We start from the raw sequence: 25,532 nt of genomic DNA, 5'->3' as shown, positions 1-25,532 counted from the left end.
TGATAGTAAAAGGTATAGCCAAATGTTCAATGGCATTTCAGACAGACGGAGACAGTGACTTGGAAAGAGATGAAAATGTAGGACAAAGAGGGAGATGCAAAGATATTCAGACAGACAGAATGGCACAAGGGAACACAGGAAGGGAAATTGTGACTGAGCAAAAGAGCTAATCCATATCCAATAAGGAAACGAGGATAGTCGATCTGTCTCAATATAAAATGTATGGAAGAGAAGAGGACAAGCATAAATCACTAAAATATATATAGTCACAAATGTGTTTTTAGTATATTTAACTGTACAAGCGAAAGTGCTTTCCTCTTGATTCAAAGCCAGGAAAAAGAGGACCTTAATTTAGCTCAAGGCAGAAGCAAGCTCCAAATGGGATGTGAGAGTAGGATATTGCTATATATCTCTCTTTCTCACCCTCTCAGTTCATTTGTGCTTGGCTAATGTCGATGAGGAGCAGAGGACCTTTTCTTCTGTATAATGGAAGTCAAAAGAAGTCCCATTATTGTTTGTTTACCACTGTGACATAATCATTCAGTCTGCAAGGCACTCTCTTTCACTATTAGAGGCATCGTCTTATCATCGGCTGAAGGGAACTCGTTTTATGAAGTGGTGCGTGCAGACAGTTTTATCCCTAGGAGTGAAAAGTTAAAGTGAGAAATGCTTTATGAACTAACTAAACACTTCCAATGTTCCAAACCCCTACTTTCCCCCATGTGCTATTCTCACATCTTTCCTGCAAATCTGGGATAATTGATTTTGCACAGCACGAATAATTAGCTCTCGTTTAGGAGATTCCAGCGCAAATCTTCCAGTGAAAGCAAAAGCGCAAAAAAAAGAAAAAAAGGCAACAATTCCACAGCCATTTTAATGTGGGGATCAGGTGTTCTGATCTCCAACATGATCCTCCAGCCTTGAGGGCTAAACCCCGGCTTAGAGAGCCCTGACGCTGAGAGACTGCTGGGTGCATATGAGAGGAGGAAAAATTGCCTTTCATGGATTCAGGCAGATTATAGAGTTTAAGTCACCTGTCTACAACAGTTCATAGTCACAGCGAATACGTTCCATCTATCTTAAGAACGATTTCCCCCATCTTTTGTGTGTTTGACAATGACAGATTACAATATGCCTGCCCAGACTTCCTCTCAGTGCGGTCACCATCCTTCACAGTGGCACTTGTCAAGTATAGAAGTGCAGGCAAAAGCCAAGGCAAGGTGCCCGCTTCTACTCAATTCAGTCGAGCCCCAAGGCATAAGAGGATATTAATCAACACATGCGCACCTCAAAATATAGAGGGGGAAAAAATAATGTTGTTTTTATCTAGTGGGAGGATGTCATGTGGTCATTCTTCACAGTAGAAATGAGAGGACTAAATCCGAAGGCCAGAGATTATGTGTACGCCACTGTCCATCTGTCTGTCTGTCTGTCTGTCTGTCTGTCTGTCTGTCTGTCAGTCAGTGAAAAATAGGAAAATCGGCCTCATGGTGGCGCTGTAACAGGCTGCTTCACATTATGGGCTATAACTCTTGAATCATAAGTTGACAGTTAAAAAACAATCACTGGACTCCTTGGCTCATGCGGAGATCTGCGCCCTTTCTAGCTTAGTTAGAAATGGATGCGTTGTGATATGGGTATTAAGTAATACATTTGATTTATTTATTTGCTACATCTGTAGATTTATTCTCAGAAGGATATTTGTTGTGAAATCTGAATGACCAGGCTTATTAGCGGGTAAAATGTTAAAGGTATTGGGTAGTGAGTGGCCTCTAGGCTAAGGTACTGAAAATAAAGCGTCTGTCCTTTTTCTGTTCTGGATTTGATCTTACTGGATGAATCTGAGCAACACTTTGACAATGGCATTATCAGGCACCTATTGGCTCTAGTAAGAAGAAAGAAGGTAATTTCTGGAAATTATTGGGGAAAAGGCTGATTCACTTACACAATTACTTGTTCAGACTCCAAATCTGTGATATCAGCTAGTCGATATTTCTTTGTTATAAATCATCCCTATGTAGATTAAAGGAATATAAAACTAAAATTATGTAGCCTAGTGGAACGAGTTAGATTTCCATTTTTAGGACAATGCTGCCCATGTGAGGAAAGAGGCAGGAGAATTGAATTTAGGCAATCCTTTCTCATTCCATAGAAGCAGATTCCAAAAGCAGATACATTTTCAGTATAGTAATACTGTGTCCGTTTTAATGAACCATTTTAGAACTCATTGATACAATCTTCAGTCCATTTGGAACCAATGAATGAAATACAACACTATCACCCAGTGACAAATGAATAAAAGTAAGAAATATGAGAAAGTGTAATTTCCTCAAAGGCCAAATTAGACATTTTTTTTAAGAGAGAGGCAAATTTATAATTCATTGAACGACCGTGTCATGCGGCAATAACGATGTATTTTCAACCCAAAAAAAAGAAAAAACTTTTCCAGTGGAAAATACATAGTTTGTTGACGCACAACATGGCCGCTCGACGAAGTGTAAGTTAGCCTGAAGCCAGTTTGACATGTAGTCTTTGCATTCTCTCCCTTCCCTGTCTCCCCTCTCTTCTCTCTCTTTCTGGTGTGTTGCATCTCGTTTAGTGCATTTTGCGCCTGTTTTGGCTCCTGTTGAGAGATCTGCATTGCAACCCTCCTTTCCCCCCTCCTCTCATCCAGTGCATTGCCTCCCACCCTTCCTCCTCTTGCCCGCTACAGTATGGCCGTAGACCGTTCTTCTTCCACAAACTCGTGCATCCTCCTCCCCACCTGCTCTTGCCGTTATAGTATGTTCAGCGCCCGCCCACCCACCCCACCCCACCCTACCCAAGTCCTTCTCCCCCACCCTGCCACACACTCACACCCACTGAGTGTTGGCAGCCGTGTGACACCTTAGATATCCGAGCCTTGCCTTGTCTTGTTTCACTCCTTGATACCGTTATGTTGTTTTCCTTAATGAGGAGAAACAACATTTTAGTCTGGATTACGTGTTGCTAGAATATTGCTGTGTTAATTCTGACCTTTTTTTCATTAGACGCACAAGGCAACAAAAATGAAGCTACTGGCAAGAAAGGTACTTTTCTTTTTCTTTTGTCCTTTTTTGGTTTATTTTCTTCGTCCTGTTCCTCCCTTCATGGGTTTGTGGTTGTTAGTATAGCTCATGCATTGACGAGACATTTTCAAAAGGATTAATATTACATTAACATTTTTAGGGTAAAGAAGATATAATTCAGAGAATAACATGCAGATTATCATTATTAAGTAATTATGTAAGTGGTATAAATACAAAATCAGTAGTTTCTGTTTTGCTTTCCCCGGTGGACATGGGGTGACATTGCAATGGAAAAAAGCTTCTTGTTTTTAATCTTAATGCCACATGTAATTGTTTCATTAGAGCCAAGTATTTATTATATGTTTTTATTTAATTCTTTACTTTCTATGTAGCCCATGTCTATAATGCATTATAAATGTACTTATTAATGCAATATAATCTGCTTATAACACTGTATAAGTATAGCTATAAGCTATTATATTCATAATGCTTAATCATAACACAACTTTACGAAGCATGTTATAATAACTTATACCATCAAGTATCATAATAGTAACTGCTGGACACTGTTGAAGGGATCACAGTGCTTTGTGAATTTCATAGTTGTAATGCCATATAATATTTGTTATAATGCATTATAATCACTGTCATAATAACACTATACAGGATGCTTTAAGTAATGACATTCCTGGAGGTATAGGGAGAAAGGTTTTTGTTGTTCTTTCCTAGATGTAGGCCTTATACCTTTTTCAATTCATCTCAAGCACCCAATGTGTATAGTGGCAACATTATAATTTATAATAGTGATTATAATGCATTATACAATTATTATATGGCATTACAACTACTGTATGAGGTTTACAAAGCACTGTGTAATTATGGTAATGGTCTACTACAACTATAAGAATTATATTACACTACGCCCCTGGCCAAAAGAAAAATTGGACTGTATAAGTAATTATAAAATGCTTATAATGTGTTGTTATAAAATATGTGAGTTGTTACGTGTTTGTAACTGTAATTATAGTGTTAAAAGCACATTCGAATTAGAATTATACTTGACAGAATAAGCCGTTATAAAATGCATGATTATTTTTTAGAAAGCATTGAGCATTACGAGTGCTTATAACTAAAATGATACAGTGTTATAGGCACATTCTATAATGCATTATATGTATGCTTATAATGCATTATAGACATGGACTTCATAGATGGTGATAGGCCTACTGTTTGAACTGTTTAAATCTTGACAAACACAGAGGCATGAATGTGTCTCTTTTGTTCATCTGACATTGTAAATTGTATGTACTGTAAGTGTGTGAGTATTTCTTATTATTTTTTAGATTGGATTGTGTTTTTTTAGGATTTTGTTCAAGATTTTAATTTAAAGGGGAAGTAAACACAAGGCCCATTTTCATTGTGTGACTTTGCATGCTATCTAAAGACACCACACACAGGGCTGAGCTTGGTACCTTGATGGTTACTCAAAGCAACACGGATGCAACTAAACAATTAATAATGTGTCTGTTAGATTTAGATGGGCCAACGTGGTCATGCTAAATGCCAATTGACAGAAGTCAATGGTAATATCAATGCTTGCTTACTGCCGCATCTAAATCACATTATTGATTTTATTAGCTGCAACTGTGTTGCTTCCGTCTCAAGCTCAGCCTAGACATCTAGGCAGGAAATTCACAATATGGTGGCACAAAAGCAGCCTAAGATTTAATTCCCCTTTAGAAAAAGAAACATTGATTTGTCTGTAACCTTACCTCAGTTTAAACTCACTTGGCTGTTATCATAAGACCATGGCAATTTCTAGCATCCAAAAATGGCATGTGACAGTTGCTACTGATAGGGATAGGATGATAGGCTAGGCTGGCATACATAGCATAGCATAATAAAGTAGAAGTGGATACATTGGTTGTGTTGTACAGTATAGTATTTATTGTAGAGTAGAGTAGAGTAGAGTATGGCCAGAAGTGTATAGGATCCCATATGTTTGGAGAAATCTCTAATATTCACAGGAGCTGTTCGAAAGACTGTCTTGTTACAACACATTTGGCTTGTTACCTTAAAATGCTAATGTGCATCAGCACAGAAAGCCCTTTTTACACTGAGACTTGTCATTTGTAACTAATGTGTACAGTATATGGCCCTAATTTGAAGGCATAAAGTGGAAGCCATTGTAGTCTCCCCCACCCGGCATCTATCCTGCAGAAGTGCTGCAGTGGTTAAGCAGTGCATCTGAAGTAGGCTAATGCACTTAACCATTTTGAGGGGAGGAATGCAGGTTTGTGTTGAATCAAGTTTTGTATGGCCCTCAATCACTGTCTCAGTCTCAAATGGCTTTACAGGCCCACGTTTAATAAGATGGGCAGTGTGGTGGACAAAGTACTCCCCAGTACTTTAGTGAAAGTATAAATACTCTTGTTCAAATAAAATGCAACTACAATTTAAGTGATTAAGTGAAAGTTACTCGTGTCAAAAAATTACTTGAGTTAAAGTAGGCCTACTACAGTACCTGCTTTAGTATAGCCTAAGTATTAAAAAGTACAAATTACAAAGGACATTTCATTTTTATATCTTACATCTGAATGCAATAATGCATTGCTTATTACAATTTATACTTGAGAAACACATTTGTTAAAAACCTAAATGTCATTAATAGAGAAAAAAACTCGTCATCTGCAGTTTGGAGACGGTCTCTACTATTCCACTGAGAAATGTAAACCCTGACATTGGGTACCTACTGGTTGGCAAGTAGCCCTGAGTGAAGTCCAATAAGTCCAGTGTCTCCCGTGGCCAAGTAGAGGTTCTCTGTTGATTGTGTGGTATGTAGGTAGATATGTTGTCTAAACTACTTGGGAGACCCGGGTTCGAATCCAGGGTGTTGCAGTTGCAATCACCTCCCTCCATCAATAGAGGATGTAGCTTTAATAAGGCCTTTACAAACTGCGACTTCTGTGCCTGGCTATAATCTGTGGCAGTGCAGATATGATACCACTGTGGCTGATGTGGGCGACTAATGCCACTGAATGAGACATCATTCATCTCAAAAGAGCCCAATTACCCGCCTAGCTTACTGCGTTAGGTGATACCGCCTGCTCCACAGGAAAGGGACTGTTATCCAGTTGTAACCTGTCTGTCTGATTGGCTGGCATGCTGCATAATGTGGCCCCTATAGTGCTAATAGGAGAAAATATAGTAAGAGAAAATATATTTTTCTTTTGAGTTCCATTTCAAATAACAGCTAGAGATGAATATAACTTCAGAAGTTCAGAGACATGTTTGAGGAGACTTTTTCTTCGGTCACAGCCATCAGAAAATGATTCCGACAACAATGTTGATGGATGACAGACTGAAATTTAACGATCCAGTAACTTTAAATTTGAAAATATTTTGTGTTTAATATAAATAGATGCAACTTAAAAATAAATTAGTTTTGTCTATAACAGTAAAACTAGCAGTATGATGAAATGCTGATCAATAAGTAATGTCTATGAATGTATTTGTGCTCATGACATGCATACGTGTATAACATCTGTATGATTGTTTGTTGTCACCTGGCAGATTGCTAGCTACTGTACATCATTTCTTTCTTGCCTTTGTCTCTCTGTCGCTCTCTGTGTGTGTGTGTGTGTGTGTGTGTGTGTGTGTGTGTGTGTGTGTGTGTGTGTGTGTGTGTGTGTGTGTGTGTGTGTGTGTGTGTGTGTGTGTGTGTGTGTCTCTCTCTCTGTCTCTCTCTACTCCGTTGAGTAGTTCCACACTGAATATATACTTCAGTTCATTCTTTAATGTTATTTCCTCATCACCATACTGGTGGCCATATTGTACACGTTTTGCATAAAAGCTCCTGTAATGCTACTGTAGACTTAACCGACGTGGCATGAAATTCTATTTATTTCATTACTATCTGTGATGAAATACAAATATTAGTTTCTTGACAAAATGTGAGGTAAAGTGATTCCAGTATGTTTTGATGCAATTTCATTCAGTTTATTTTGGTGATGGGGATAAAATTGTGAAACACAATTATTTTGGCCAGGATAATCGTGACATGAAAGTTTCATATTGCTCCATGCTCCAATCGCAGGTCTAAAATGACAGTTCAGCAGCAGAGGGTTTAGTAGTAATACAGAGGGAGGGTTTAGTACAGAGGGAGGGTTTAGTAGAGGAATGGAGCAGAATAAAAATGTTGTTGTGTGGAGAATGAAGAGAGGAAGCAACAAAAGAAAGGACAACAGAGGTTATCGGAAAAGGGGCGAGCGGGGAGAAAAGAAAGAAGAAATGAGAAAATAGAACTCAATAAGCTCAATATTAAATAAAGGAAAGAACACACAATGAACAATAGGAAAGAGGAGAGAGTTTAAACCAGCACAAAAAGCCCACAGAACCGTGGTGTGGCCATGCACTCATCCTTATGGCATGTGCCTAACAATGCTGATGTGCGCAGGCGCCGTTGCAGTTCGACCAAGGGTGTCCTGAGTTTGACATTGAATGCCCACGGCGCCCTGGGAAAAAAGAAAGGAGCCATTCAAGAGAAGCATGTTGTAGGAGAGAAAAGAGAGAGGTAGGAGAGAGGGAAGGCCAGATGTACAGCATCAGAAAGACGAGAGGATTCTTATCCAGTCTGTTCAGCAGAAACACACACGCGTGCACGCACACACACACACACACACACACACACACACACACACACACACACACACACACACACACACACACACACACACACACACACACACACACACACACACACACACACACACACACACACACACACACATATTCCGGCACAGCCTCAGTAGCAGTGTTGGTGCCAGCAACCGAGCGTTCTGATCAGGAGGTACTGCTTTTCCTCTATTATGGGATGCTCAGCGTATATTACACATGACTCACCTCTGCACGATGGCACTTTATGCAGATTAATGTTGGACCAGGAGATATTTGTCTGCTAACAGTGCCGCGTGAGAAAAGGCCAGAGGATTCAATCTGTCTCCGTACTGTAAATGTATGCTCATCTGTGTTGCCCGCTTTCAGCCAGTGTACAGCTCTATAATAAGCACCGGGTGGTCCTTTATTCAAAGAGGTAATGCATGTGGGGTACATTATCCACGTTTTGATGTATGGCTTATGTTATGCATAAGCTCAGAGCACCGATTCAAAGAATACAGCCTCATGATGTATTTTTAAAGGAAATTGTATTCTGTAAAGATGTGGATTTTATATTAAGTTTTATTTTGGTGTGCTCAGACATTTGTGGTTGTGATGGCAATGTGATCCAAGATACATTTCATTTCATTAATGCAATTTCATCATTGAGCTAAAGTTTCTACCTAAATGTTCCATCCTTGGCTTCCCATTATAACTGCCATTTGTCTATGCGATGTTCTAACGTTTGATGTATGCTCCGTCGATGTGCGCCGGTGTCATGTGGTTGGGAATCTTTGGTCTCGATTGTGTTTGAAGATGGAAAGCCTAGTGTATCGCTTTACACATGTAAGGTGTGTTTTCCAAACGGCACATTGGCGAGGCACATTGATATGGCATTGATCGATACTTCAGGTCGTTGTTTACAGTTCAATACAGCGATAACTGAGCCTTCTTCTAGACGTTGGCTTCAGGCCTGATTGGCAGAGCAGACCAACTCATTAGATTCACTCTCTGGCCCCGGAGAATGGAACGCTTACACTGCACACTGAGGTGGCTGGTTTACTAGCTGACTGAGGCGTGCGTGTGATAATTCCACTGGATTATCTCAAAGGTACTGGTGACTGGCAGGTGTGTGTGTGTGTGTGTGTGTGTGTGTGTGTGTGTGTGTGTGTGTGTGTGTGTGTGTGTGCATGCGCGTGCGTGCGTGCACGTTGGAGCTCACATGTGCACTTGTGTTTGTTGCCGTGTCTCATATATCTATCTATCTATCTATCTATCTATCGATCGTTGCTACGTTCAAGCATCACTACACTCTTGTACATTAAAATCCCATACACACCATTATAGCACACACACACACACACACACACACACACACACACACACACACACACACACACACACACACACACACACACACACGCCTGCCAGTCACCAGTACCTTTGAGATAATCCAGTGGAATAAAGCTCCAGTGTGTCCCTGTGTCACTGCTTTAGACCTGCTATTGATTTGTGTCTCCTGCTCCAGTCAACGAGCCTCCTAGCCTGTCATGTCCTCTAGATCAGTCAAGACCTATTCTAGTCACCCTGGCTGGCTGGCTGGCTGAGCGGTTGACTGGCTGGCTGTCTGATCAGTTGACTGTCTGTCTGGCTGGCTGGCTGGCCGGCTGATCGGTTGACTGACTGTCTGGCTGGCTGGCTGGCTGATCGTTTGACTGACTGGCTGGCTGCATGAGTGATCGTTTGAATGACTGGCTGGCTGGATGATCGGTTGACTGACTGGCTGGCTGCATGAGTGATCGTTTGAATGACTGGCTGGCTGGATGATCGGAAATTCCTTGTTGCCTAGGAATTAACTGTGTGCTGTGTGTATGAGGATGTGCTGTTATATGGTATCTATAGCAATAAGTGCATGGGTGGCTGTGAACCAGGAACTATGGTGCTTATGATATATAGTGTATTTTATATTCATGGTGGTTCATACAGGTGCGCCTATACACAAGCACCAATTTGTCATTTTCTATGGACACACACACACACACACACACACACACACACACACAGCCATAATATTATAATAATTTGGAATAAATATGCATTGCATATATCCATTCTCACGCATAACAATGAATATACATAGGAATACATTTGGAGTATCCAGGCACACGCCTGCCCGCACGCACACACACACATACACACACATACACAGCCTGCCTGCCTCAGGTGAATTCTGACCAAGACTTCTGTCTGTGCATTCATTCCATTCTTTCATCCTGCTCTACATTTGAGTTTGACTACATTTCTTCTCATAATAAAACCTGAACACCCTCAGGCAGAGAGAGGGAGCGGAAGAAAGAAAGAAAGATAGGATGATAGAAAGAAAGAAATGTGTGGAGGAGGCAGAGAGGGAAAGAGAAAGAGAGAGATGAGATAGATATATGTACAGTATAATATTTGCTCCTCTCTCGCCCCCCTTTCCTTGGTACGCATCCTTCTCAGTAGGAGGAGAATGAAGTTCTTTCCTAAAGTTCACTTGACACTGTGTTGTAAAAGGCGGTGATGGATGGGAGAATACGTTGGCGCAAGAAGACCGCCATTCCTCATCTCTGCGCCCCAATTAAAATGTGACAGCAACGCCGTTCTTCTCTCACCGCTGATCAGGCTCACGTTGTTTACGCCCGACTCACAAAGCCCTAAACTTACAGTAGCCAGGCTCTGGCGGAGAAAACGCTGTTTCATATGCGAGAAAGAATAATGAGTGGGCCCCCCTCCACTTTGTAAATAAAAGGAAAAGAGAGATATTCTTCTTCTTTTTTGTGGATGTTTGAATTCAGCGTCAAACACACGCCACTTTTGTTGTTTATCTATTGAGTGAGAGCTGGCTGTTGCTCTGCGGGAGAGTAGTGCGTGCGTCCGTGCGTGTGTGCATGCATGCTGTTCAGGTTCCACTTGATAGTAAACTTTCTTCATTCTTCGTTTCCATGTTAAGTGGTGACCTTTGTCTGAACTCTGAATACCGTAGCAATGGCAGATGTTGCCAAGTAACCAAGGTGCCTTGGTATCCATTTCCATTTTGTATCTAATTATTTCAGTTGGAAGCAAGGAGAAAAATGTGAAATGCTTGAGAGTCAGTTACACCATCTATTCCATTCTTTAGGTCTTCAGGAAGAAAATGTATTAAATTGATCATAATGCATGTGACATCAAACTCCATTTGAAACTCTGAGATCTCCTCTGATCTCTGTTCTTAATGTTCTATTTATTTTCTGTAGGGTTCCTGGGATTATTGTCTTGCCAAATAGGATTAAGGTCGGAGTGTTTCGTTTGTTTTTAGAAAAGTACTGTAGGGTGCAAACTGAATGAAATGGCCTAGTCCTAAGCATATCAATTTATTCTGCACAGTGCAGAGTTAATTTAACTCTCTACAAACAGATTTACAAACGGATAAATTACTACACTTGGGATTTTTATTGATTTACTGAGAATACAATGCTATATAATAAAAATTACTAAATATCCCTAGCTGTAATTTAAAATAATGGAGAAAATACTGTAGCATTAAAAATGTTGCTGTAAATGATGCCCAAACACAGGATCATAGCTGTCTCAAGTTTTAAAGAAAACTCTTGCATTCCATTTAACTGTGAGAAGGGCCTAGGTAGAAGTTATGTCAATCGAGGACAGGACAGTGACATCATCATGCCCTTGGCAGTGTTTCATTCATCCGCCTGCCAGGACTTCAATAAGACACGATGCTCTCAGAAATGTAATAAAATAATGTTGCTCTACCCCTAATCCTAAGTAAGTACAGTAGCCTAAGTCTACCCCACCTTCCCAAAACGAAGTCAGTCATTAGTCATGTCAGGGACATGACTAATGACAAATGTATGACGAGGACATGGATTACAATGTTGCTGAACTAATTATCTTTAACTGAATTAATTAATTGTTGATATTTTACCGGCTTCACCAGTTTCACATTTTGAAGTGAAACTGGGGTAAATTGCCTCTGTCCTTTTAAGGATTATATTTTAACTTCAAGTTCAGGTTCAAATGCTTTGATCCAGATCTTCACAATAGAGTCTGCACTGTTAAATTAGACAGTCTAATATTTGTGTTTAAATTTCATACTGTTTTATATAGCGTGAAGAATTCTAGTTGTAATAGCTGTGAAGATCCACCACATTTAGGTGTCTATTACCCACAGAATTAGCTGTAAATAAAAGCCGTATGCCTAAATAAAAGGTGCTAGCCTGGATCCAGCCCATAGACCCCGGCCACTCTCTGAGTGGACTGCTCCTCTTGCAGCTTCAGTCTGATAATCAGGCTAAAAAGCTGCGTTTATATAGCAACGTTCTCCAATGCACTTCCATTACATTCAGCCACTCACGCATACATTCAGACGCCGATGGCAGAGGACATTTTTTTAAAGCACCACCCTGCTCATCAGAAGCAGTTAAGTGTCTTGCTCAAGGACCCTTTAACATAGCAACTTCAACAGAAATGTCCGACAATGCATTTCTCAGTTAACTGGTCAACTGCGGCAGAAACGTTTATCCACATAACCAACACCATCATCACCACGCCAGCACCTCCCCATTGCGGCATACCTGGAAGGCCAACTGGAACTAATGAAGTAGGATAAATCAGGCATGCCACAACACTTTTTAGAGGTGGAAAGTCATGCATGTGTATCGGTGGTTACAGTATTATTGCTCCATTATTAGGCCTTAGGAGGGTACAACACGGGTACCTGGGGAATGTCTTGGCCCTGTATCCCCCACTTTACCTAACACTCTCCTCAAACTCTGTGCCCAATTTGTGCTGATGGTCCACCACTAAGTGACACCTCAGTTCCATGGCGCAAGAGCCGAAATTGATTCATGGCTGCAAAAAATAAATGGTAAGAATCTGTCAAACAAGCGAAAGGGGGGAGGGGGGGTAGGAAAGACCTGAGTGTGAGTGTAAGAGAGAGAGAGACACAGAGAGAGAGAGAGAGAGGAGGGGGTAGTCTACAAATTATGATATGAATAATATTCTTGAATTATGTTGGATCGCCTCTTCTGCATTTGAGCTTCCTTCAGCAAAAATAAAAGGAAAAAAACAACAATGGCTGCTGGGAGGCATTAAATATTTATAGTCTGTCGTCTGTAGGCTATACGGCGTGGGCCAAGCGCTTTTGCTTTTTATTGAACTAATATATATTCTCTGCACAGCTCGTTTTACACCTACAAGGAGAGAGAGAGAGAGAGAGAGAGAGAGAGAGAGAGAGATAGTGTCACGGAGAGGTGGGAGAGGAGTGAAAGAGAAATGGAAAGTTTCTTTTATAGCTGACCAATAAATGTGTCGTTGGAAGCGCTGTAAAAAGAAGAGCGAGAAAGACAGGTGCTGGAAAGGAGAAGGAGAGAGACTGGTTTTGGGGACAGAGAGAGGAAGACAGAAACAGTAAACTAGAGTTATACCTTTCCTTTCACTTCATTTTTTTATCATTATAGACGTGACAGCTGATGTTGACATTCTATTCTTCCACTCTGCGCATAAACATCTACTCGATTCTGTCACTTTCTGTGTGAACTGGTGTCTTTTGTCTGAATGAATCAGGGATTACTTGCAGAAACAGCAGATGTTCCAACCAGGAAGCTGACTTTGAGAATCCCTCTTTCTTTCTTTCGTTCTCTTTCTTTCTTTCTTTCGTTCTCTTTCTTTCTTTCTTTCTCTCTTTCTTTCTTTCTTTTTCGTTCTTTTCCAACACTATATCAATCTGATTATTTATTTACTTATCTCGTAGACTTGAATGAAATGGTGTGTAAAAAGAAGCATTAATCAATTGCAGCTTATATATTAAACTGATTGGACACCTTACCTAACACAGAAAATGTATCTTAACACAATGTCTAGTCTAATAATGAACACGTTAAGGTTGGAGTTGAGATGTTTTACATTGACACAATTTGACAAAGACAGATTTCACATATTCGCACGTTAATTGTGCTTTATATTCTGTTTCTGTATAACAGAAAAATATATAATAATTAATTTTATTACCAATTGAAAACAAAACAACAACATTTATATTTAGAATCATTGCGGAGACGTTCTGTTTTGTCTTTAATATCTTCCTGCAAGGCAAACATTCTGAATTCTTTATAGTTAAGTATTCGTTTTGTGTATCACCAACCAGTTTATCTTGACTACGGGATTGCATTACATTCATAGTATTGAAGTAGAATAGTAGATTGAATAGCCAAGAAAAAAGCGTTGCTTTTACATAGGCCTACAGTATATCCGAGACATTCTAATATAATTACGATATTATTTATTATATTTTTTATATTGGGCATTATACTGTATAATAATTATACTTTACTGTATATTACCTTTTGATACATAAATCATACAGAATACTGGCAACTAAAGTGAAGATAATATTTTTTTTTGCTATATTGTATAGTTGGGCATAGTTGCGTGCATAGCATAGATAAATAGTACACATTGCTGTAGCCTATATATACTGTAGCGACGATGTCAATTTAGGCCATTGCTATACATTACAGTATACAGTACAATCCTCAGTGTTAATTTGTGTGTAAACATGTTTTCACTCTCAGGGTTAAATAGTAACTGATGTCAGTAGCAGCACTGCTGTGGGCCATAGCCAATCATTTTGCTTCATTCTGCTTTGCTGCTGTTGTCACCTACTTTATATGAGAGTGATAATTCCAGACACTCACCTCTATAGGATGGAAGACTTGTTTGCTCAACCTCTAGTGTGTGTGTGTGTGTGTGTTGTGTGTGTGTGTGTGTGTGTGTGTGTGTGTGTGTGTGTGTGTGTGTGCGGGAGAGAGATAGAGGGGAGAGAGAGAATATATGGTTTATATATGTATGAGTTTGAGGGGTGACCTGCATGCAAAATGGATCTATTTGTTTGTGTCCTTGTGACTGAATGTGCATACAATTCATATCTTTATTTAGATTGTAGCATTATCTGTGTGCGTGCGTGCGTCCCATGCAGTGACTACTCTGTTATTCAAACTCATAGTAAGGCAAATCATTCCAGGGCTACAGTATGCACTATGCTGTGACTCATACTGCTGGCCTTACTTTCCCTGACAGTTAATGAGCTCTCTCTCTCTCTCTCTCTCTCTCTCTCTCTCTCTCTCTCTCTCTCTCTCTCTCTCTCTCTCTCTCTCTCTCTCTCTCTCTCTCCTCTCTCTCTCTCTCTCTCTCTCTCTCTCTCTCTCATCTCTCTCTCTCTCTCTCTCTCTCTCTCTCTCTCTCTCTCTCTCTCTCTCTCTCTCTCCCCTGCTGCATCTCCATTTTCTGGCTTTATTGAAAAGCTATAAAGCGAACATTCTCATTCCCTCTCTCTCTCTCTCTGCTCTCTCTCTCCCTTCATTGGATGGCTATAAAGTGAACTGCCGTGAAGAAAGAAGGGACGGGGAAGGGGGGCGACATTAGCCTTCTCCCCAGCCTTGCGTCACACACCTCAAGGGACGTCAAGAAAAGACAAATTATTATATCCTGCTGCTCGCCCACCTATTGTGCAGCTACAGAGAGATAAAGAGAGTAAGAGAGAGAGAGATGTGGGATCATAGCACAGTAGGGAACTATGTTAGTTCTAAACAACGGTTACACACTAAATGCTGATCAGGCTTCGGGATGGGTTAGAAGTAGGCTATCACAGGCACGAGGTAATTTTTCTATAGCAGAGTTAGGCTGGAAATGAATCTCAATTAATGCAGACTGACTGTGGTCTGGATTTTGGAACTCTTCTTTTACGTAACTATTATTAATCTACTCTATGATGGCCCTGACGGGGCATTCTTTCTCAGCCACTTCATTATTGATAATGGTCCGTTCAAACCTGCACAAATCCATGGCACTTTCCAGTAGATTCTTCTCATGCGTTTGAGAATGTCTTTTTCTAGCACAAAACCTCATAAAATCTCCCATTTGTAAAGGGTTTTTGAGGAATAGAGCCTGATTTATACATCGTCAGTGTATAAATTAAGCATATCTCTGCCGTCTTTAAGTAGTGACTTTAAGTTCCTATATGCCGAGTTGATGCAAGTGAAAGCAAATTAAGTCATTCAGTCCCTATAGTCCATTGTCTCCACAGCAGTGGTTATTGCAGCTCCATTTGATGAGACAGAGAATGTCACAGCCTGTAATAATATTGATTGTTTGAAAATGTCACGAACACACCCTCTCATGTCTATATGCAGTATGCGTAGGTGGGAGTATCTCATTGAAATAAACACCAGGCAAATGTGTGCAATACCTGCTAGTGACGAGCTACACTGTATTCAGCGTGCTAGTCATTCACTGTATTCAGTCCAGCCACACAGTTATATTGTTTATTATTATAGCATTGGATAGTGTTATAGTGTCACATATCACATGATTTATTTGTGTCATTTTCTTCAATATCAAATAATAATAATGAATTGCATTTTTATGGCGCTTTTCTATGCACTACGTGCCTACTCAAAGCGCTTACAATGGTTCATTCAGTCATACATTGGGAGGTGAAGCGGCGAACAGTCGACGCCAGCGTCCTCACTTCAATAAATCTAAACCCTGGGTATGACATTTAAAACTTCCTATGGATTACATAGGAAGTTGTACATAGGAAATGTAGGATGATATTGTGACATTTTCACTACCAATCAGTTATTAAATTAGAACTTGGTTCACTATTTATTTATTTATTTATGTACTCATTCATTCATTCACCATTTCTGTTTTTGAACACTGCTTCAACACTGCTTCCATCAGAGTTAGTTGATTTTATTGTGCACTTCCACATACGACTTTTGCACCCTACAACTTTGAGATTACTGCTCTCCAGAAGTCTGCAAACGTTTTTGAAAAGGATACTAATCACGTTTTTGAAGGCTTAAACAATAGCTTTATCATCAGCGTGGTAAATGTCTTTATTAAATACTAAAGATTTGTGCTACGCACGTACTGTATATAAATTATGATAATCAACATTTTAATAACATGGGTGAGTTATTTTCAATAGACTGATTATTATTGTGATCATTTATTTTTCTTGTTTTTCTCTGTTGATTGATAGATTTGTTTATTATGTGTTGAGTTCTAGTTTTTATTTTCTTTATGTGGACCTCAGGATGACCACGGACCCCGTATGAATATATTTTGTGCTAGAGACCCCCATAGAAGGTGTTAAAAAAAAAATCCCCCAAAGATTTCTATATTTTTAAAATCACATAATTTATGTTCAAGATTTTTCCAAATACTGTAGCCGATGTACAGCAAGTGGTTAAACAGATCTGTGACAGACTCAGTTCATGTAACTCTAAAAATATTGATGATTGAGTTCCATAATTCAAACACACTACTTAGAATGACAGTTAAGCCTTATTTGATTATAAGAATCCATCTTTTGATTACTCTGGCCTGCTCTCCTCGTGCCATCCTGTGAGTGAGTAATCTATGGTCGACTTTAATTAGATGATGTATATGTAAGTCACGTATGGGCAGAGTGGCCCTGGGCTAGTTTTAATGATTTCTTCATCTTAACAGTACATCTTTGTCCCTGTTATTTCTTTTTTAAGTTTGTGGGTTAAGTGTGTGTGTGTGTGTGTGTGTGTGTGTGTGTGTGTGACTGACTGTGTGTGTGTGTGTGTGTGTGTGTGTGTGTGTGTGTGTGTGTGTGTGTGTGTGTGTGTGTGTGTGTGTGTGTGTGTGTGTGTGTGTGTGTGTGTGTGTGTGTGTCTGTGTGCGTGCGTGCGTGCGTGCGAGAGAGGAGGGGGCACTCTGAGGGGATATGTCTCTTCAGTAGTAGCCTCCAGCAGTTCAGTGTGTACGACAGGAAGAGTAATTGGCCATCAAAATAATCCATAGCCCTTCCTTCATCCACAGCTCCCCGCTGGCTATATGAGAATTAGAGGCATTAAATGTCTTTTCATATACAGTATGTATGTGTGTATTGTTTTGCATTTGCGAATGTGTGTGTAATTACGTAAATCTGACTGTATGCATACATGTGCGTGTTTGTGTGCGTGGCAGAACTTTGACCACAATAGGTGACACTACTTTTTATGAAGCCATGACTGTCGCTTGAGTATCATCATTATGATCAAGGCTCATGACAAACTTTGTCATGAACATCAGCCTTTGTTGCCATTTAGATACAGCGAGTAGATGTATGTTATTTGCTTGTTCACAGTTTCTATGTATACTATTTAGATAGTTCAGTATACATTGTTTGCTTTTTTGGTTTCGTTTTTATTTTTATTACCAATACTACTGTAGGTATGCTAGTTAGATGCCTGATGTCTACCATGAATCTATTTGACAATGTATTTACTCAACCACTTGCCCTGCTTCCATTTTGTAAGTCAATCTTGTAAAAACGTGTCTGCTATTAGTAACTATGTATTGTCTTCCAGACTCCCGATTTACCTCAAACTGTTTTTATATGTAGGCCTAATGCTCTCACACAGGAAATTACTTAGGATCCTCACTTATATCCTTGGGGCAGTGTTCAATTTTTCATGTGTCATGTGACTTTTTTTCCAATGCACTTGTTTTCAGTTTTTTACTCTCTGCTTTTGTTTTGGTATTGTTTGTAATCTCAGCACCATTTAAAAGACGGCTTACCCCTCAAAGTATCCTCTGAGAATTAAATTATACTTGTTTTAATAGCAATAATAACGATTGCCTTGCCCACATGTTGGTGAGCTCTTGTTGTCCAGTGGCAGAAATGAAACGATGAAAAGTTGACATCTTCTCCATACGCTCCGCTTTCTAAAATAAAGAACTTCACATCTCTGTGGTTTGACAACGCACAAGGCAGGCCTTGCCTGGCATCAAACCAACGTACTGACCGACCTACAAGCCATGTACCCCCGTCCCCCCCCCCCGGCCCACCATCACTACCCTCACCCTGGACAGAGGAGAGGGATGTTACTCAATATGATTTAGCCTTTCAGAGCTCAATATCAGTCTGTCTACTCTTGAAGGAGATGGGAGTTGGACTTGTTCTCTGGATGTCCTCTACACACTTTTTCCTCATTGGAAGTCAACTCCAGTTGCAGGGTAATCGCATTTGTGTTTGTACAAGCAGGTAATACAGAGAAGCTTTTCAGTGGACCTCGACAAACCTCCAGCGCCATCTATTAGCTGTGACCGTGGCAACCTTGAGTGCACATTTTCATTTATTTGGGTCTCGGTGAAGGGGGTGGGGTTATACTTTTAAGGGTCTCCTTTTACTTGTTCTGTTCTGAACGAGGTGACATTTTGTTTATTGATATGGCGGTGGGGAGGGGTGTTACAACACGGTTTTTATTAAGACTTTGGGGAGATGGAAATTGATTTTCTTAGTTCTTTTGTTATAAGTAATAAGATGTTTATGATCTCTTCCCCTCTTTCTTTCTTTCTCTCTCTATCCCGCTCTCTCTTTCTATCCCTCTCTCCTCTCTTTCTTCCTGCAGGTCCACCTGTAAACGTAACCTGCAACATTTTTATCAACAGTTTTGGGTCTATTGCTGAAACAACAATGGTAAGTTAATCAATACCTACAGCTTCATGATACAGGTTTTGGTCTGTACGTGTGTGCGACTTAAATTATTCATAATACTACATTTTAGCACCCAAATAAGACACCGGAGCACTACTGATGTCTGCACATTTATTGTAGGGGTGATATAGTTTTTTAATTATTGTCTCTTAGATGTAAGCTCTTAGAGTATTTGTGAGTATGTGCATACATGCACGCATGCATGCAAGAACAAATGTAAATTCCTAGCCCCAACCCAATTTGGGCTCTCATAATTACGTCTCCAAAAGACGTGATCAATTCAAACCGTGATGACTTTAATATTCAGTGCATGCATACATTTTCTTTTTTTTTGGAAAATTACAAGCCTCACCATTTATTTAAGTATTTTGAAATGTATGCGGCTCATTGATTCTCCCATTTAAAAGACATCATTTCGAAGAAGCTCCATTTGCATAACAACATTACGGGAGGACTGCCATGCTTCTTCCAAAGGCAATGGGGAAATTGTGTGCATAGATGTGTGCGTGCGTGCATACGCATCATGATGGTTTCAATTTAACATCCGTGACTGTTGTAGACCCTAAGAGAACCGGCTCATCTTTGCCTCTAATAGTTAAAATCATGGCATCCATCGATGGCCTGGAGATTAGAACTCTTGCTGCTAGACTACAATTGTGTCCCGACTTGATTTTATCAAATCCTATACTGTATCAGTGCTTTCTACCTATACTTCTGCCTCAGACTATTGCCCATATTCACACAGCGGCCATTTTTGCTAAGAGTCAAGCAATAATGCAAAAGACAAGAAATTCAAAGATTTAAGATTCAAATCTCATATAAGTAGGCTACAATCAATGGAACGTTGGCTTAACATGCTCCGCAGACAATAGAAAGTTATAGATTTAAGCCGGTTTTATACTATCCAAAAACAGAAGATGTACAGTACAGGCTACCATGCATGTTGTGAGCTTGTAGATCTGCTATTTTCATGTGAGACATGGGTGCACAACTAGCAATAAATCATTAAGAGGCATTAGAGGTGACCTCCTTATCGTATGATCCAGCGTACGTGAGCAACACATCACAGCAGGCATTTCATCAATGTCCGTTCACCAAGACACTCTCCTCCAAGTCCAAATAGCATGGAGCTGGAGTCGCCTCAGTTCAAGGTGCATTGTTCGTCTCATTTGAAATTCCAAAAGCGGCACCGCTGGCGTGCAGCAACTTGTCATGACAGCCTCCTCTGTCTCGGCGTTGTAACTTTCCGTTCAGAAGACATATGGGTCGGGGCGAAGCTCTTAAATTGCTTTCAACATGTCAACACGTATACTGTACAAACTACAAAAAAAATGCTTTAGCTCCAAGATCAACCAACATTACACAGCACTGGTATAAGGACTGAGTGGCGGACAGAAGGATATAGTGTCGAGACAATGTTCCTGTGATCCAAGAAAGATGAAAAGTCAGCACAAGAGGGAAGCAGGGGAGAATGTCACCACTTTGGGGAAATGTGCTTTTACACTAGCTTCACCCAGCCAGCTGTTAGGGGGGTAAGGGGTCTTGGCTCAGCGACACTTTGACACGTAAAAATCATTTGACTGACTTAAATACCGAAAACAAATAGGAAAGGAAGCATGGATCACAGAACTGAGACAGTACAGAAGGAAGGAAGCAACGAGGGAAGGGCAGCGGGAAGGAAGGGATCAAAGGAAGCAATCGAGTAAGGGGAGGAAATGAGAAGGAAGTATAGGCTACACTACAGTATATATATATATATATATATATATATAGGAAGGAGGGAATTTTACAGGTACAATTTCACTATCTCAGAGTTAAATCAACAACAACCCCTATGGGTCCATTTGCTTTCATTTTACTCTCTCAAGAGTTAAATCGTTGTTAAAAGTCTGCATTACTTGATTTACAAGAAGTCTACAGTAGAGAAGTAGAGAAAGTAGAATAATTGTTATTTTCATCAATGTTTGGCTGTTATCTCTCCTATGGTACCAATTGCCAAAAGCCTAATTGTGGACAAAATACAACGACAAACAAAATATAATTTTAGTTTTGGGTCTGTGAGGCTAAATCTCATCAAATGGTGGTCCATGACTCAAATGCCGAAAAAATAATAGACCTCGATATGAAAAGGGTTGAAAAACACTGAAATAGACCATTAATATGGTCCATTTGGTTACATTATGTACACTCCCATAAGTTTACGTTAAACGAACACCCTAGGATTTGAACAGTGCACGTCGGGGGTTGCGCCGTGAACGCTTGGCTAGCGCTGCTCTGAAACTGCTTGGCCACTGCAGAGGCAGCTCATGCAGAACAAACGCCACATTTTCCACTCCCTTCCCTCCCCGTCGCTGGAGGAATTGATCCGAGTGGCCCTCGCCGCTGCCGCCTCGCCTCTTTACGACAGATGCAAAGCGCAGAGAAATGGAGAGGAAAGGAAAGCCGGGAGAAGTGGTGAGGAGGAGGAGAGGAGAGATATGAGACGGGGAGCAGAGGAGAGGGGGAAGGGCCAAATGGAAGGCAAGAGATAGAAAAATAAATTACCTTAGAGGGGGGGGGGGGGAGGGAGAGAGAGAGAGAGAGAGAGAGAGAGAGAGAGAGAGAGAGAGAGAGAGAGAGAGAGAGAGAGATGAAATGAAAAAGAAATTGAGAAACGGGTGAAAGGGGAGATTAGAAAAAAGAGCAGAGAGAGAGAGAGAGAGAGAGAGAGGGGGGAGGGGGGAACTACAGTAAGTAAAGAAGAAGGGACATTGAGTCGTGTACATGTGTGCAGTGCCAAGTGCGACCACGGGTTCCGTCGATAAATCTTTAGCGGGTAAAGGACTGCAGTGGTTCATATGTCTACCGGCATAATGATCCACCTACACACCCCACTCCTCACTGCGGGGAAACGCCCCCCCCCCCCCCCCCCCCCCTTCCAACACACAAACACCTCTGACTCCCCCCGGAACGCACCATCACTCTCCTAATTGTTTACCCTCCTATGAAGGTATGACCCCCCAGGGAGTTAGTGGGCTAGCTGGCTAATGAGCAGCCCTGCGCTCCGTCGTTTGACAAGCAGCTACTGTACAGTAGGTGCATAGCTGCATACACTGACACACACACACACACACACACACACACACACACACACACACACACACACACACGCGCACACACACACACACCAGCAGGCAACTTTACTTTCCAAGTTTCCATTCAAATTCTTTACTTTTTAAGCAGATTAGTTTTGTGGGTTTTCAAAAAAAGTGAGTGGGTGTTCCAATTCCCCTTGTAATTGCTTCCTTAATTGAGATGAACAATACGCTGAGAGTGAGATTGATTGTTTTAGAGGCAAATTACTGAAGGTGGGATTTCAACCTATATCCCAGCAGAGTTATAACTACTTTGAGTGACGAGGGTCTTTAAGTCCCCCATTGTGCGATTGCATGGCCTGATAAACAAGAGGAATTATTTGGAATTAGTTGGGTGTCGAAGCATGCGAGCTCTCCCCCTTCACATGCCCCCAGTGGTGGAAACTAAGGCCCTCGTTTATCAACACGGTGTACGCCCAAATATGGGCGTCGTACACCGGAAATCGGCATTCATCATTCCAGCATGAACTTGAACGTGCGCCCGGCCAAATATCTGGAGCTGACAGTAGGCTTTGTCCTACGACTTTGTTTCCTGTCGCAGAATATATATATATTTTTCACTTCTAAAATGTATATAAAACTAATACATATACATGTGATTAATTTTTTTTGTAAAGGCATGTCATATGAAATTGGTAGGATATTTCCAAGTGTACAAGCAATTAAAATCGCGCAATTAAAAACAATGTTGCAAGTTAGATGCCTTTTAAACAGTGTTTTGCATGAGCACATACATGCAGGGATTTGTGCTGCCTGTGCTGGAATATTTTCATGACTTGGAGGACATTGGAGAGTGCAGACTGCTGTCTGCTGCAGCTGGAGAGTCAAGTCTCCCAACGTGGGTAGCCTACTGTAGGCTAATCTACAGCAGGCAGGGCAGGCCCATGTCTTTCTGGAGTTATGGTATGTGCAATCTCCTCGTCTCGTCCTCGTATATTAACAATACATATTTACGTACCGTAACATGACATGAATGTACGGTGCTATATAGTAACAAAGTAATTGAGGGGTGCCGTGGATGAAAAGGTTATTTACAGGGGTGCCCTGGGCCCAAAAGGTTTGAGAACCACTGTTGTAGATTGTCTATTTTGCCCAAGAAACTATCACCGGCATTGTCACGTGCCACAATACTTCCACATGACGGACTATTAATCAGGCCGCAGTCTTTGGAGGACTTTTGAGCCATGCCGGCTTTTTACAACGGATGCGAACAATCAACATGGCCGCAGGCACACACGCCACTGGGCCCTCCCAGAAGGCTTCTGACTCAATTAAACTATGTACTGGAACCATATACATACACACATTATGAGTCAATGAACGCATGCTATTTTCAGGCTTTGTGACTATCAAAAACATAATGACTACAGGCAAACCTTGGAGGCTTGGACATGGGATGAAAATAAGTTGGCACGTTAGATCCATTTCATCAGAGACACGCTTAATTTGTTGAGAAGTGAAGAAGGGCTAACCTCAACATAGATGTTTTTCTCCAACACCTCAGCACTGTCTGTCTATCCGTCTGTCTCCTTTCTCTCTCTCTCTTACGTTTCCATTCTCAACCCTCTCTTCTTCTTCATCTTGTGTCTTAACCCTAACACCTCTCTCAGTCTCTCAGTTTCTCAGTCTCTCAGTCTCAGGGCTACAGTATGCACTATGCTGTGACTCATACTGCTGGCCTTACTTTCCCTGACAGTTAATAGCTCTCCCTCTCTCTCTCCCTCCGTCCTCCCTCCCTCCCTCCCTCTCCCTCTCTCCCTCTCTCTCTCTCTCTCTCTCTCTCTCATCTCTCTCTCTCTCTCTCTCTCTCTTCTCTCCCTCTGGTTGCCATGTATCACCTAGCAACAGCCATATAGTGCACCTAATGGTTTATTTCCGAAAGAAAAAATAATGAAACTTGTAACTTTTTTCTTTTCTTTTTCAAATCACTCAATGTCAGAGTTGGCCTTGGGCTTAAATCCATTGTGTGTGTGTGTGTGTGTGTGTGGTGTGTGTGTGTGTGTGTGTGTGTGTGTGTGTGTGTGTGTGTGTGTGTGTGTGTGTGTGTGTGTGTGTGCGCGTGTGTGTGTGTGTGTGTGTGTGTGTGTCCATAAATTACAGTAGCGAGTATTCTCAGTATGAGAAATCACTCCATATTCTGTAAGACAGCAGCCAGCAGTACTTGATGAATGTAAGGAGAAACACTCGTTGCATGTCCTGAGTGTTATTTCACTCAAGTCCTGAGTGTTATTTAACTCAAAGTCCTGAGTGTTATTTAACTCAAGTCCTGAGTGTTATTTAACTCAAAGTCCTGAGTGTTATTTAACTCAAAGTCCTGAGTGTTATTTAACTCAAAGTCCTGAGTGTTATTTAACTCAAAGTCCTGAGTGTTATTTAACTCAAAGTCGTTATGGACCATCTTTATCCATCTCTCTCTCCATTTCTCTTCTCTCCGTCTCTCAGTCCATTGTTTGTCTTTTTTAACAAGATATAATTATGACATCCTTCTATACATAACATACATGTGATCGGTTATTTATTGGTAACGTGCGCGTCCGGTACAGCGGCACGGACGATTACATCACATCCTGTGCAGTGGTGTGTGTGTGTCCACGGGAAATAAACGGGCGAAGGAGACCAAAGAAGTACATTTTGTACAGCTGAGCCGAGGCAACGGAAGCGACGGATCGCGCTGTGCTGCTGCTCCACTGTGATATACGTACAGTGATCCTGCTCATTGCAGTGTGCTGCGCTGTGGTTTCTAAACAGCTCACGGCCTTTCAGACCATCCATGCCCCCCACCCCCTCCTCCTCGAGGTGAAAGAGCAGATCTGAGTAGAAGCTCAGGCTCATGGAGCACAATGATAGATGGAGACACATAGGAATGCGCAGTGCTCAACGAAGAATCCCTCGTGGAACGCGTTTTATTCTCGTTTCAGCCATGCTTCAGCTTCTCTCTCTCTCATTAAGCATTAAGAGAGTGATTTGTGCACGCTGAGCATGTGTTCCTTTTTCTCTCATTCGTACCCCTTTTCTCTCTCTCTCCTTCTCCCTCTATCCTTCCGCTCTGTGTCATGTTAGCGTGGCGGCAGCAGATGTGCGGCCATAATGTGGGAGTTATTACCTACCCACCGTAGCCTCCACCTCCCCCCAGCCAACGTTGCA

General features: G+C 41.1%; 1 protein-coding gene across 1 annotated transcript in view; it reads left to right on the top strand.

Moving 5' to 3' along the window:
- Nucleotides 1-18,667: 18,667 nt before the first annotated feature.
- glra1 (glycine receptor, alpha 1) overlaps nucleotides 18,668-25,532 on the top strand; it is a 60,476-nt gene continuing 53,611 nt past the window's right edge. The window contains exons 1-2 of the mRNA XM_083785450.1: nucleotides 18,668-18,773; nucleotides 19,169-19,236. Of these exons, the coding sequence (XP_083641576.1) occupies nucleotides 18,701-18,773; nucleotides 19,169-19,236 (141 nt within the window). The 5' untranslated portion in view covers nucleotides 18,668-18,700. The remainder of the gene's footprint in view (nucleotides 18,774-19,168; nucleotides 19,237-25,532) is intronic.

This window comes from Protomyctophum parallelum (genome assembly GCF_964188405.1).
Source record: "Protomyctophum parallelum genome assembly, chromosome: 16".
Taxonomy (NCBI): domain Eukaryota; kingdom Metazoa; phylum Chordata; class Actinopteri; order Myctophiformes; family Myctophidae; genus Protomyctophum; species Protomyctophum parallelum.
The sequence above is the reverse complement of the archived record's forward strand: the minus strand, read 5'-3'. Positions and strand labels throughout refer to the sequence as shown.